General features: G+C 42.2%; 1 protein-coding gene across 2 annotated transcripts in view; it reads left to right on the top strand.

The window, feature by feature from the left end:
• LOC122633509 (low density lipoprotein receptor adapter protein 1-like) overlaps positions 1-13,273 on the top strand; it is a 40,115-nt gene extending 26,842 nt beyond the window's left edge. For both annotated transcript variants that reach the window (XM_043821466.1, XM_043821465.1), the window contains exons 2-6: positions 7,464-7,657; positions 10,017-10,129; positions 10,904-11,145; positions 12,069-12,229; positions 12,818-13,273. In XM_043821466.1, the coding sequence (XP_043677401.1) occupies positions 7,464-7,657; positions 10,017-10,129; positions 10,904-11,145; positions 12,069-12,229; positions 12,818-13,015 (908 nt within the window). In that variant the 3' untranslated portion in view covers positions 13,016-13,273. The remainder of the gene's footprint in view (positions 1-7,463; positions 7,658-10,016; positions 10,130-10,903; positions 11,146-12,068; positions 12,230-12,817) is intronic.
• Positions 13,274-13,313: the final 40 nt, after the last annotated feature.

Here is a 13,313-nt window from a genome sequence, read left to right as displayed (position 1 = left end):
TTCTCTTTTTACACACTCGAACAGAACGACGTCGGTCCTCGGGTTGAAGAGAGGGAATAAAAATGGATAAAGGTAGAGAAAGAGAGAGAGAGAGAGAGAGAGAGAGAGAGAGAGGGTGGGACGTAGAGAGAAATTCGAAGGAAATAGGGATTTCGAGGTGGAGAAAACGTAGAAACGAAGAACGAGCCAAATCTCCAAATCTGGCTAGCTTTTTCGAATCGTTGAAAAAGAAAAATAAGGAATAGAAAAAATAGAGTTCTATTTCCGATCGAACTTCTCTCTCTTTATTTTCCTTTTTGTTTCGCCAATGCATCCGTGTACGGTAGAGAAAGATAGGGAGAGAAGAAGAAAGGGAATGTAAAAGAGCACAGAGAGAGGGTAGCCTTTTAATTGACTTTCATTGCGTCGCAACTCATCGGACGATTAAATTTTATTCCACGGCCAATTAGATTTCGGATATGAAAGGTAAAAATGGCATAACACGATCGAACAATTTTATTGAGGAAAGATTAATGACCGGACGATAAATGGCTCGTGCATTTAAATCGGCTTCGATTTCGAGTTCGAGTGTATTTCTCTAATGAATCGCGGATCGAGAAAGGGCAAAGTTAACGCAGCAAGCGTTTCGACTTCGATTCCTCCTTTTTCTTTTTCTTCCTCCTTCCTCCTTCTTTCCTCCTTGAAGTACTAGAAAGATTGATACAATTTCTTGGACGATGAGGAAGAGCAAGATCGAAGGTGATGTTCTAGAGAGGGAAAAAAAGAAAAATTGACTGAAGATAGGGAGAGAGGAGAGTTCTCTAGGTTCTCGCGAGAGAAGGGAAAAAGAAATTGCTTTGTATCCTTCCAGACGATCCTCTCACCCCTTTCTCGATTCTTCTTCTTTATCCTCCTTGATAGGAACAGAAAATAATCGACGTGCTCTCTCGGGCTCCTCTCCAATGGAAATAATGTGATAATGAAACGAGACTACTGGAAAATAATTTTTTCTCCTTTCTCTTTCTTTTCCTATCCTTTTTTTTTTGTTTCGTTTTTATTTTCATTGGAACGAAAAGAAGAGAAACTCGCGAGAACCTCTCTCTCTCTCTCTCTCTCTCTCTTTCTCTTTCTCTCCGTTAGAAACGAGCTCGCGGACGAGGCCAGGATTTTTTAATTATTCGCCGAAAAGCGTCCCTCTTTTTTTCTCGACAGTATGAATGCAATTAGTCGGCTCACTAACGGGAGTTTAAAAAGTTTTGTACGGTGTGTTTCTTTTTCCTCTTTCTCCGATGCGAGAGAAAGAGAGAAAGAGGGTGGTCACGAGCTGCCCTGCGCATCGGTTTCGCAGTCGTTCTTGGCTTTTGTTCCAGCCCTCGCAAGAGCCAACTAACCGTCCGCTATTCTTCTTTGCATAATAACCTCGTAAAACAGAAGCAGAAAGGAAAGACCTGGTGGAGATTAAGGTATCGCGAAGACAATGAGAATCAGGACGGGAAGGAAAGTTCTCGTTCGTAGTCTCGAAATACGTAGCTTTTCTTGTGCGATATCGTCGTCCCATATACATAGACCGGCAGATGGTAAAAACTTTTTAATCAAAGGTTTCTTTCGAAAAACTTCATTCCTCTTCCTTTCTCTTGCTTCGAGGAAAAAAGTTTCGTCCGTAATTTCATTCGTTATTCGATACATCGAGTACCTCTGTATCGAGGAAAGAAGATAGGAAACGACGAAAATGGATGAATTTTGCAGTGGTAATATAGGTATAAATAACTAGCGAAGGTATAAATAACTAGTGAAAAGGGATATAGTATATAGCTACTAGATTGGATCCGGATGTACGCGAAACGAGCTTAAGGTTACGAGGTGGGAAAACCCATGAATATTTTACGACAGACGGAAAATGTGTTGGTCTTGTGTACGGATCGTGAGCTCGAGCGTCTTTATATCACGCTCGCGAATTTAACGCGCTGGATAGCGAACCCTTTCGAGGTAGCACGATAGTTATGCCAGTACGACTAGACTCGTCGCGAAACCATCGACGTTCTCGTACGTCCCTTTCGAAATCGAATGAGAAAGTAGAAAAGTATTTTTCTTCTGGGCGTTTCGAAATTTCGTCGGTTACGTATCTGCGAAAAGAAACGAGTAGAAGAAGGCGTAGAGGAGTGGAAGTGGATGAAGGTAGGGTAAGGGATTTGCGGCAGAAGAATTTGCAAGTCCCAGAGGGCTCGACAGTTTTCTCGAGTGGTGCTCTAGAAGATCCGATGTCTCGTCCTTTTCTTCCTTCCATTTTCGGAATGTGAAACCTTCGGGGACATGCACCAGTCCTTGCTCGTACCTTACTTCCGTATCCTGTCACAAAAGTATTCGAAACGTCTCCCGAAATCCATCCAAATCGGTTTCTAACCCCTCGAGCGAATCGCGTATCTCGAGAGATCTACTCTTTTACGCGTCCGAGCAAAGATAAAACGATTATTCGTTAAACGCGGATAAAGACATTAATATGTAAAAAGGAGAAGCTCGTTTCTTAGATATTTTTCTTCCTCTTTCCAGAGCGAACCCTCCGGCAAATTTTCTCCTCCATTTGCCTCGCGCTCGGGAGTCCATAAATATGTTAGCGGCTGGGTGGTGTGGTGGCGAGGGGCCGACCTGCGATAGAAATAAACAATCGCGTTAAGCGAGCCACGATTTGGTAGGGCCTAACTCGAAGGCAATTTCCACGAATCAATTCTACCGATTGCACTACGGTGCTATTGTTTGCGCGTTCGCCCGTTTATATACGAATTACCAGTCTGCTATATACCTATTCCCACGATGGTTGTTCCCAACGACTACGGCGAATGACGGCGAATGGATGACGGGGAATGAGAATGGGCAAAAGGATAAATAGTTCTGGACTGATTTCAACGACTGCTTTTAAACGTAGAGAAGGAAGGATTTCGAGAGAGAAGAGAAACTGGAGCGAAGGAAATAAAACGGATATCTAAAGAGAATTTTCTCAATATATGCAAAACCGTTTTCCTTTGAAAAGAATAATCAATAGCGAGCAAGAAAAGATAGGAAATGTATCGTGGACTCGAAGGAAGAGACGATAAAAGTGTATGCAGCAATATCGCCGTATCGTTTCTATTGTTAGATAAATATCTTTTATAGGAATCTCTCTTTCTCTTTCTTCGGATAGAAACGTTACGATAGATGGCGACCAGAATATTGTGTACGAGGGAGAGAAGGAAACGTCAACGCTTTCATTTATATATTCCCGATGCAATTCGCCTTTTCTTTCTGTTTTTTTTTCCTTTTTCTTTTTTTTGTTTCTTACCTTTTGGATTTTTCGCCCCACGTCACTCGTAAACTTTTCGTTGATCGAATTAAACGCCAACGTTTAAGGATCAACAAGTCGTTCGATACCGTGATTAGCTTTGTTTGTAAATTAGTAACTCGTGCAGCGGACGAGCTAATTAAGAACGATCGATCGCGAACGTTTGACGGGCGTACACCCACCCGAAGCGGGATATCAACGATACACAATATGCGTTATGGCGTTGTTATATGGACCGAAGCATTGGGAATTCGGGCGTGGATCGATGAAGAACGAACGTTCTACCTGAAACCGATCTGCTGTTATCCCTTTTGCGGCACGAATTGTTCCACACTATTTTGGCAACAACCCAAAGATTGTTCTACCGTAAACCGAATGTCCGGATTCCGGATTAATCGTGGCTATCGATAATCGTTTTCATTGGACGAGTATTTATTTCTTCGTCATAATTATTTTTATCTATTCTCTCTATTACCTGGTCTACGTCGTAACGCTTATTTATCGATTTTTCGTAACTATTTAATAACGTGTTCGTTTTATTGCGCCCGGAGATAGGCAACACTTTGCACAATGTCGATAATATGGTTCGCGAACGCCATCTATTAACAGGGATTGTTTTAAATCTCTACCGATAAGCAATGTTATTCGTACATGCGTAATGATATAAATAAAAGACCTTACAAAGATGTGACTTTAATAGATCACGCTTGCGTAAAATGTTACCGACGGCGGTGTATGGAACGTTGCCTACGTTCAGGGACGATAAGCCAACGATAACAAATATTTGCATAAAGTTTGTTAATCGACGTGAAGAGCGAATGTACAAGAGAATTTTTTGATTTGAACTATGAAAAAACGTTTGTTATTATTCTTTCGATAATTTCAAGGGTATTGAAGAATTTCTAAGTAATATTTTGAACGGAGTGCATTGGGAATTGCGTTCACGCGTGGTACCGAATAAAGATTCGCCTTTTAAAATATCTTTCTCGCTCACGAACCAGCAATTTTTTCTGAGAAAAATACCGAGAGAGAATCGAGATTTCTCTGTCGAACTAAAGTATAGGTTCGGTAAGAAGGGAGAGAAAGAGGGAGAGATCCTTGGAGCTGGTGGAGAAGAAAAAGAAAGAAAATAAAATCGGTGGTGTGCGCAGCGAGCGAGCGTTCATGAAGGCTGCGGTAAAAGGCACCAACGAAGATTTAATTTGCGGTTCGCCACTCGTCGGTCGAGCTAACGGAGAATCGTGATTCGCCATTTTTCACCTAACTCGATTTCGTGGTTCTCTTTCGATCCAGCTTCTCTCCCTCTCTCTCTTTCTCTCTCTCTCTCTCTCTACTTCGTTCGAGCCCTCGAAAGTCACTGAATTTCAAGAGTCTCCCGCGGCTTTTCTTCTTCTCCTCGTTCCAATGAAAATTCTTCCAACTTGAAACGACCTTCTTTTTTATTTCCGCCTTCGATTTGATTATTCGCGAGCGCTCGAGCTTACACGAGGAATAAACTCGGGACGAGCTTCGGATTCCTTGAATAGCCCCTCGAATCGGGGGAGGATTTGCAGGATTTATGTTGAGCGAATATTCCTGCGCGACATCGTGTCGAATGCTCCGGGCTATTTGTTGAGTCCTCGAAAGGAGGGAAATCTTTGCGATAAGATTTTATGGAATGCATCGTAATTCCTTCCGACTAACTCAATATTCTTCAATCCGTTCTCTTTCTCTCTATTTTTTTATTCATTTTTTCGTAACTATATTTAATTAGTATATTCGACTAGGATCTCAACGGAACGATAAATTCCGAGTGCGCATTGCGAGTAGTACGAGTTAAGTGCTCACGATTTTAAAGTAGAAAAAGAGGGAGAGAGAGTACAGTACGCTTTAATTTCCGGCATTGCTAATTTTTTTTGTCACGCAGCGTCGCTTACCGTCGTAATTACTGCTGATGCTGCTGCTGCTGCTACTTCTTGTGCGAGTCTGCTCGAGAAGAGTAGAGAACGGGTTAGGGAAAGCACTAGTCGTGAGCTTTAGCAGTGCTTTCGTGTGTACTCTTCGAGCACCTTCGGGCTGTGTAAGAAACTTTCTTCTCTCTCTCCTTCTCTTCCTTATTCATTTTCTTGGGATAGAACGAAGGCTCTGATTTATTCCATCGGAAATCGAGCGAATGTCTTACGAGGAAGTTTGCAGAATTTTTATATCCGTCGATGGAGGAGGCTCCGGCTCGAGTTTTATTGGACATTATTCTACGGAGCTCGTGCTCCGCGTACTTAACGAGAAAATCACCGATTTATTTCGCACGAATGAGATCGAAGGAGATTTCGGTCGAGGAAAACAAATGCTCCGTCAGGAACATATTTTTCTTGAATAAGTAACTTATCAATATTCCTGCGATTGATGGGGGGATTAGCATGTGATTTTGATGGATCTCTTTTTATTTTCTTCTTCGTGAGATCGATAGGACTCGATTTATTTTTTTTTTTTTTTTCGAACCCTCCTTGTCTTTCCTTTCTTTCTCTTTTCACTCGCTCTCTTTAACTCGTTGCTTGGAAACGCGATTCCATTTTGAATTTGAAGCTCGTAGAGCGGAATGATTCAAACGGAATATTTATGAGGAATCAATAGAGAGCTAAACGTTCAGCATAGAACAGTTAAAATCTTTCTAAATTAAATTACGACTTTGATTAAAAACAGACGGAGAGAGAGAGATAGATAGATAGATAGATAGATAGAGGGAGGGGGAGAGAGAGACAGAAAAATTCGTTCTTGTACTTTTTCTTACTCCTTACGTTGCTCTAGAGGGATTCCACGGTCGGTCCATCGTCGTTTATATCCTTGATGGTATTTCCCAAGCGGACCGTTTACTCCTAGGACGAATAGCTATGGCACGCGTTTCGGAATATATTTTCGTTGGTAGACGCGAAAATGTACGACTTTGCCATATAAACGGATATAAACTGACATTGAGGGATATCGTCGAAATAAATGAAGCAACAAAAAAATAAAGCAAAGGATCATGGGAAAATTCATGGACGTATGAAAATTTGGTGAATTTTGGGGAGAAAGAGTGGGAGGGTGGGAGATAGGTAGATAGGCAGAGGGAGGCGCACGTGAAATTTTCGGACATAAAAAAACATCGTCATCGGCGAGGTCCGTTGGTTTTTCGGAAAAGATTGATAGATCGTGACGTAGAAGAGAGCAGGAAGTGCTCGTTGACAAATCGTTACAAATGGTCCTTTCCGTTGCGAGCCGCTCGTACCAACGATGACGTCCCACGTTCGATCAATTTCGAATCCGCCCGCGCTCGACTCGCGCGTCTCGTTCCATCTCGTCGTTTTAATAAAAATTGACCGTAAAGAAAATATTTCAAACGGCGACAAACCGTCGGTCGATATCCGAAGGCTGCCCGTCCGACTGCTCGCCATATAATTGGACCACGATTACTCGAGCGAAAGGTGAGACGAACTTAATTGGAGCGTTTTGGTATATGCTGAAAGGTAAAAAGAAAATTAGACGACGCGCAATTACTCGACTGAAAAAGAGAAAAGGGAAGAAAAGTCGAGTCTCTTTTGCTCGGAGAAAAAAGGACGCGAATGCAAAGCGAATTCTATGCACGAGACGTGAAAATAACGTGGCTTCGTTGAATGTGCGATAACGATACTGACGTTTCTTCTCTCTTCCTCTCATTCTTCTTTTGTGTCTCGTTTAAAAGAAAAACAAGAACAAAAAAGTAAACGAAAAAGTTTCTTTGGCTTTCTCGGTCGTCAAGAAGCATGACGTTGTTTATCGATACCAGCGAGGGTAACCGATAACTCCGAAAGGAGAAGGATACGTAGTGCCTCGAAGAAACGCGATATAAAGTTTCCGATAGGATCGTAGTTCGTCGCGTACGAAAGAAGACTTTAAATCCGACGTTAGAGAAAAAGTCTGTTCTAGAGGGAAAGTCGAGGAAGTCGACGTTATCGAAAAGCGCGTGCGTGTTCGGTAAAGAAAACGAAGGAGAAAGAGGATCCGTACTTATCTTCATCCCCTTCCCTGTTTACAACAGTTCGGATCGACGCGCGCAGGAGATTAATAAAGGGCAGCTCGTAGATATTTTGACTCAAAGGGGCAAAAGGGTTAACCGTAGAAAAGTACAGAGGTCAGGAATGCTTTGGTAAAATGGAAAATGAACTGAAACTTTCAGAACTATGCGAGGAATGGGCCCTGGCGAACAGTCGCGAATGCGTGGAGAGTGGCGGCACAGCAGCCTCGACGCACGAGGAATCCGAGGATGCATCGGAGGCCAGGTTCACCCTCAAATATTTGGGCAGCACCCTCGTCGAGACGCCATCGAGCGAGGAGGCCACCGCTGAGGCCATAAAGACGGTCATTACCATGGTACGTTTCACCGTATACACCGCTCGCATACTTACAACGTGTACGTATATACATCTACCTCGACTGATTCATCGATCGTTCGATTCAAACTACGTAGCATCGGACTCGAAGCATCTTGCAATTTTAATTAAAGGACATCGCTGGTCGAGTACTACTCTCCATCCGTCTCCCCTCTCCTCTCTCATTTACTCTTAATCTTGCACACTAACGATCAAAGCAATTTGTCTTGTAGTTCTGGCAGGAGAGCGTTGCACTTTCGGCACGATAATTCATTACGATTCATTAGACATTTTCTCTCCTTCTCTCGCTCTAGGAACACCGTCATCGATCTCGCGCAAAGTGATTTACGATCATCCTCGTAATTTACCTCAAGCTGCGGACTACCGGCGACGATACTGCTGACGCTTGCTTACATAACTTCATACATAGAATAATGCTCGTTAAAGGCTAGAAACAATGTCGAGAACGTGAGATACTCTTTACGGTTGCGCTTAAAAACAAACGAAAAGAAAAGAAAGTTTAATTTCCTTTCTAGGAAAATGTAGAACGGTCTGAAACAATGGAACGAAGACTTTAATTTATCTCATAACGAACGTCGGACCAAAGATGAAAAAAAGCCACCTACGTGTATTTTACGCGCGCGCGCGTGTGTGTGTATATATATATATATGCACACAACCCACACACGGAGAAACGACTCGCCGTTGAAAATCCAGCTTTACCCCGTGTTCTCTGCTCGTATAAATATCCTTCTCAAAGGGTGGGGGTACGCTCGAGTAAGCGCAAATTCCCCGCCGCTCGTCGAGGATTATAGGCTGTAATTAAAAAATAGACGGACGGATGGATAGTAATGGTAGGGGTCGACCTCTCGTTATTGTATAGAAGAAACGTTAAGTCTAGTTGTTCGTGCGTGTAATAGATGGAAAGAGAATTCCTACGAACTTATTCGATAGGTGTACGAAGTTTCGAGTTGTCAAAGTCAATAACTATCAGCCGATCTGACAAATTTCTTTACGTCGTACTTTCTCGACGTACGTATTTTCCCCAATTTTATCCGCATATTATTCAATTGTATCCTCGTTTTCCACTTCGATGGGGGAGGGAGCCTTCGTATTTCTTTTCGAACGATCCTGTCGTTCTCGGAGAGATGATATCTTCGACCGGGATCCTAATCGATAAAGAGAGAAAGAGAAAAGGGAAGGAAAGCGAGGGAAGGAAAGATACTATCCAATTTTGTCGTTCAACGTGAAAGAGATCTCTCTGTCTCTCTCCGTCTCTCTTTTAAGAACGGCAGAAGAGCAAAGGGTAGATCTTTGTCAAGAGAGAAGGATTTTCGTTCGTTTAGCAGGAAAACACGACTCGGTAAGAAACGGTCCGATAACGGGAGCTTACAATTCCATTGGTTTATCACGATAAAAGGGTAGAAAGAGGAAACGAAAGAACGAGAAACATTATCCGGTGAGTGGAAGGTATTGCCCCGAAAATGTAGAGTACATTCCTCGAAACAGTTATTTCCATTCCATCCTTTTATCGTTCGAAAACTAAAAACGATAACGAGCAGGAAAACAACGTTGATACGAAAGCAACGTCGTAACGCTGCTGTTTCTCGGATTTCAGTTAATTCAGTTGCATTGATAAGCCAGTAGCGTTAGCAGAGAGGAGAACGACTAACAGAGTTTAGGATTTGCCGATACACACCACCGTAATCGTATCGTTTCACCAAGCCATGCAAATTTCTATCTCGAAGTTATGCTTATCAGGAAGTTTGCCGAGTTTATCTCACGCTGCTGCCGCGTGCGAGGCTTGCCACGGTAAAATAATGCAATTGGAAGGATTAGTTAGCTATCGGTATTATCGGGTATTAACCATTACATCGAATTTTGCCCAGAGAGAAACTCGTTAAGTGGATTTCAAATAAACTATCCCGAGTTGCCGAAGCGTTCGCGAGATATAACTCGATCTTGACTCCGTGAACATAAAATATGTATATCGTTGGATATAATTATTAAGAATTTTAACGAGGAATTGTATTTGTCTTCGTTACGCATCTTTTACAAAAACAGACAAAAATAGAAGGAATCGGTCGAAGAAATTAATTTCACCGAGACGGTGCGTTCTTTCTTTCGTTTAATGGCTACGACCAATCGTCTCGGTTGAAACGCGAAACGTTTTCCACTTCGTGACGTTCCGTTTCTTAAAAGCTATTTCTTTAAAAATGCCATTAGCATTAAACGTCGAATATACGAAACGTCTTATTTATACAGATTTTTGTGATACAATGGATTCCCGTTGCATCAGAAATAAAATATCGTGGAACTCTGAACGATCCATTTCTTTTTTTTCTCTCTTTACGTACCAGGCAAAGGCGAGCGGTAAAAAGTTACAGAGGGTGTCTTTGGCTGTGAGCTTGAGAGGTATCAGAATGACGGATTTGGCCACGGAGGAAGATCAGCTTCAAGTATCGATATACAGGTATATATATATATATATGTGCATATGACTCTATTAATCAATCTCATCGTTAATTTACGTCATAGATGTTTATATCTCCGAGACAATTTTATCTTGCCAGCTATCGCAAAGTATCTCTTTCATTTTTCATCTCCTTCTTTCTACGTCCGTCAAGTTCAACTTGATTCCTTATTTGTTTTCCCCAGCATCGATCTCTTGAAACGAATCAGCCTTTTTTCAAATCGGATCTCGGAGATGAATTTCTTCCTTTTTCCCTTTCCTCTCTCTCTCTCTCTCTCTCTCTCTCTTTTGTCCTCGTCGCTGCGACAATAAATGAATCGAGAAGGAACGAGGAAAAAGGATAGATGGATAGAGAGAGAGAGAGAGAGAGAGAGAGAGAGAGCGCCGTTATTTCGTAAAGAATAAAAACGCCAAGTCCGAAATCCGATAGCAATGTGTTCCGTCTCTCTGACGAAATATACAACCATCGCAGATTCTGGAATTGTAATCGCCATACTCTCTCCTGCAGAATAATTGGAAGATTATATTCGGAGCAGAGTCTATCCGGATATGGTCTAGGAAATTTGCCCTAACGATGCTCAATGCAAATCCCTATGGTATAGACCGATACTAGCTGCCACTGATACGCGATTACGGTAACGCGATACGTCTCTCAATGACGATGAGATTTTCCTTTTTTTATCTTACATATCGTCCTTCTTCCCCTTTGTACTTAAATTTTCGCTGATACCGTGACGTATTTATAACGAAGCAATAAAATATTCTTTTTGGCAGGATCTCCTATTGCTCGGCCGACGCGACCCACGATCACGTGTTTGCGTTCATCGCAACGAATCTGAACGAGACGATGGAATGTCACGCGTTTCTTTGTCCAAAAAGAAAAATGGCACAGACGGTGACATTGACGGTGGCCCAGGCATTCAATACCGCTTACGAGGCCTGGCAATTGTCACAGGCTGATCCGAGGATTCATCATGCTCAAGATAAAGGGTCTACGTTGACGGATGAGAAAAACGGTTGGTAATTAGATTTCTCTTGGCTATAAACTCGAGTTATATACGGACAGATAAATATATATATATATATATATATATATAATCGAGTAGTAGTCGCTCGGTGTATCCGGTTTGGTCTAGAAAAAGATCGATGCAGCGCGGGATTTCATATGGGATTTATTCGAGTGAAAGAAACGCAGCAAAAATCCTAAAAATCCTTCGAACGAGTAATCGACGTTTCGTGATCGAACAGATAGAAGCTCGTTAATTACGTAATTCTCTTAACGAACGTATTGTCAAATTTGCATATTTTTCGGCGATGAAAAAAAACAAAAAGGGAAAGTAAACGAAAATAGAGAAGAGTAAAAAAGAAAATGGAGAAAATAGAAGGGAGAGAGAGAGAGAGAGAGAGAGGAACGCTGGAAAACAGGGTAACGTAATATTTGGTGTGTGCACGTCGACCGTATAATCATATTTAACGTGGGAAATATCATGTTAACTCGCGTTGAGTACTATCGTCGATACAGTTGCAATGCCCGGGGCATTTTTAAATCTCCTCTTCGAACGCATCTACGTACGTGCACGTACTGCACACGCACGATGTAGACGCAGGCGTATGTATGGATGATGATGATGTACACGCGAATACAGAGAAACGTGCACGTGCGTTCGAGTTCTCTCCGTTGTATGGTAAATAAATCGGTGCAGCATCGATAATTAATGACGATGCAGTTAGTACAGCGGGCAACTACGAAGCTATAACAAGTACCACGTAATCAGAATTCGCCGTTATTACTTAAAGACGATATAACGCTACTCGCTGGATGATAAATCGACTAACGGAAGTTACGCCGCGGCGATACAAACGACGCGTCGTTTCCTCCCCGAAAAAAACTCATTTTTTCTTATTAATTAAAACGCATCCTTCTTCGTTCGGTTTGCAGAAACGAATGAGAAAAAGAATTGCAGCGAGACGAAGAACCAGTCGGCGAAGATGATTCAACAAAACAAGCAGAACGGTCAACAACGTCACGCCGTCAACGAAGGTCAAAAGAACCTTTTAATCGATCTCTCGAACGATCCTAAGCCGACGGGGAATTCATGGGTGAGCGTACCCGCTTTTGAATCTCTTTGATCGAATCCTCGAATCGTTGAACCAATCGACGAGCTTTTCACGCGCGTTCGTATGCAAACGCGTGCGGTACGAACGAATACATATGCATATACATATCATATATATTTATATAAATACGTGTGTGCACATAGTCGGCTGCCTCGTATACATCAATTCCGCGACATCCCCAGGGTAAAGTTATTTTTATTCCTTTGATATTTTTGTCAGAAAATCGATTCACGTTTAATCTCGTTGCGTTAAATAATCTTATTTTCGAACTCGTTGCAAATTAGATAACAGAGGGCATTGTTAATCCTCGTTATTATTGAAACGTTGTCGAACGCGTGGAAATTAATATTTGAATAATTAATTAGAGATAATCGATAAACGCAAAGAGGGCTAAACTCTCTTTGCTATTGAACAGATATATCGTCTTTACGGATAATTACCGATATCTACGTAGGCCCGTGGGCGCGGGTTTTGGTCGTAAGAGAAAGAAAACAAAAACAAAAACAAAAACAAACAAAAAAAAAACAAAAAACACCTTTCTTCCTAATGATATCAAAGGACGTTTCGCAGGTGAGCTTCGAGGAAGAATCGAGTTCGGATAGCAAGAGATCGCAAAAGAATTCGGCCAACAGTATTCCCATGACTACGCTGAGACACACGACGAGCGCGTCCACGCCGTCTCATCACGTAGTACCGAGGCCATCGACGGGATTCAAGATGCAAAACGCTTGGGGAGAATCCAGATCCGTCGATCTAATGTGCTCGTAGCAGACATAGCCTGCGGCTGACAGCTTCAGAGACGTGCCATTAATCACGGGTCTCTGGAAGCATCTGTCGAATAGCGGCCAAACCAAGAAAACTAATCCTTAGACCAATATCAACCTCGCCGAGGAGGAGAGTAATGTGATTTTAAAATGTGACGCGATGTATACGGGAGGAAAGGGATTAGCGAAACGATCGTTCGTTCGATCGACCGATCGATCGAGTTTTAAACCATTCGACGCGAGACGAAGCTTTCTCCTCGAGGAGAAAATAGATCATCGAAGAGATCGTCATTTTTTTTACT

The sequence above is a fragment of the Vespula pensylvanica genome, chromosome 12 (genome assembly GCF_014466175.1).
Source record: "Vespula pensylvanica isolate Volc-1 chromosome 12, ASM1446617v1, whole genome shotgun sequence".
Taxonomy (NCBI): Eukaryota; Metazoa; Arthropoda; class Insecta; order Hymenoptera; family Vespidae; genus Vespula; species Vespula pensylvanica.
This window is presented reverse-complemented; position numbering and strand designations above follow the sequence as displayed.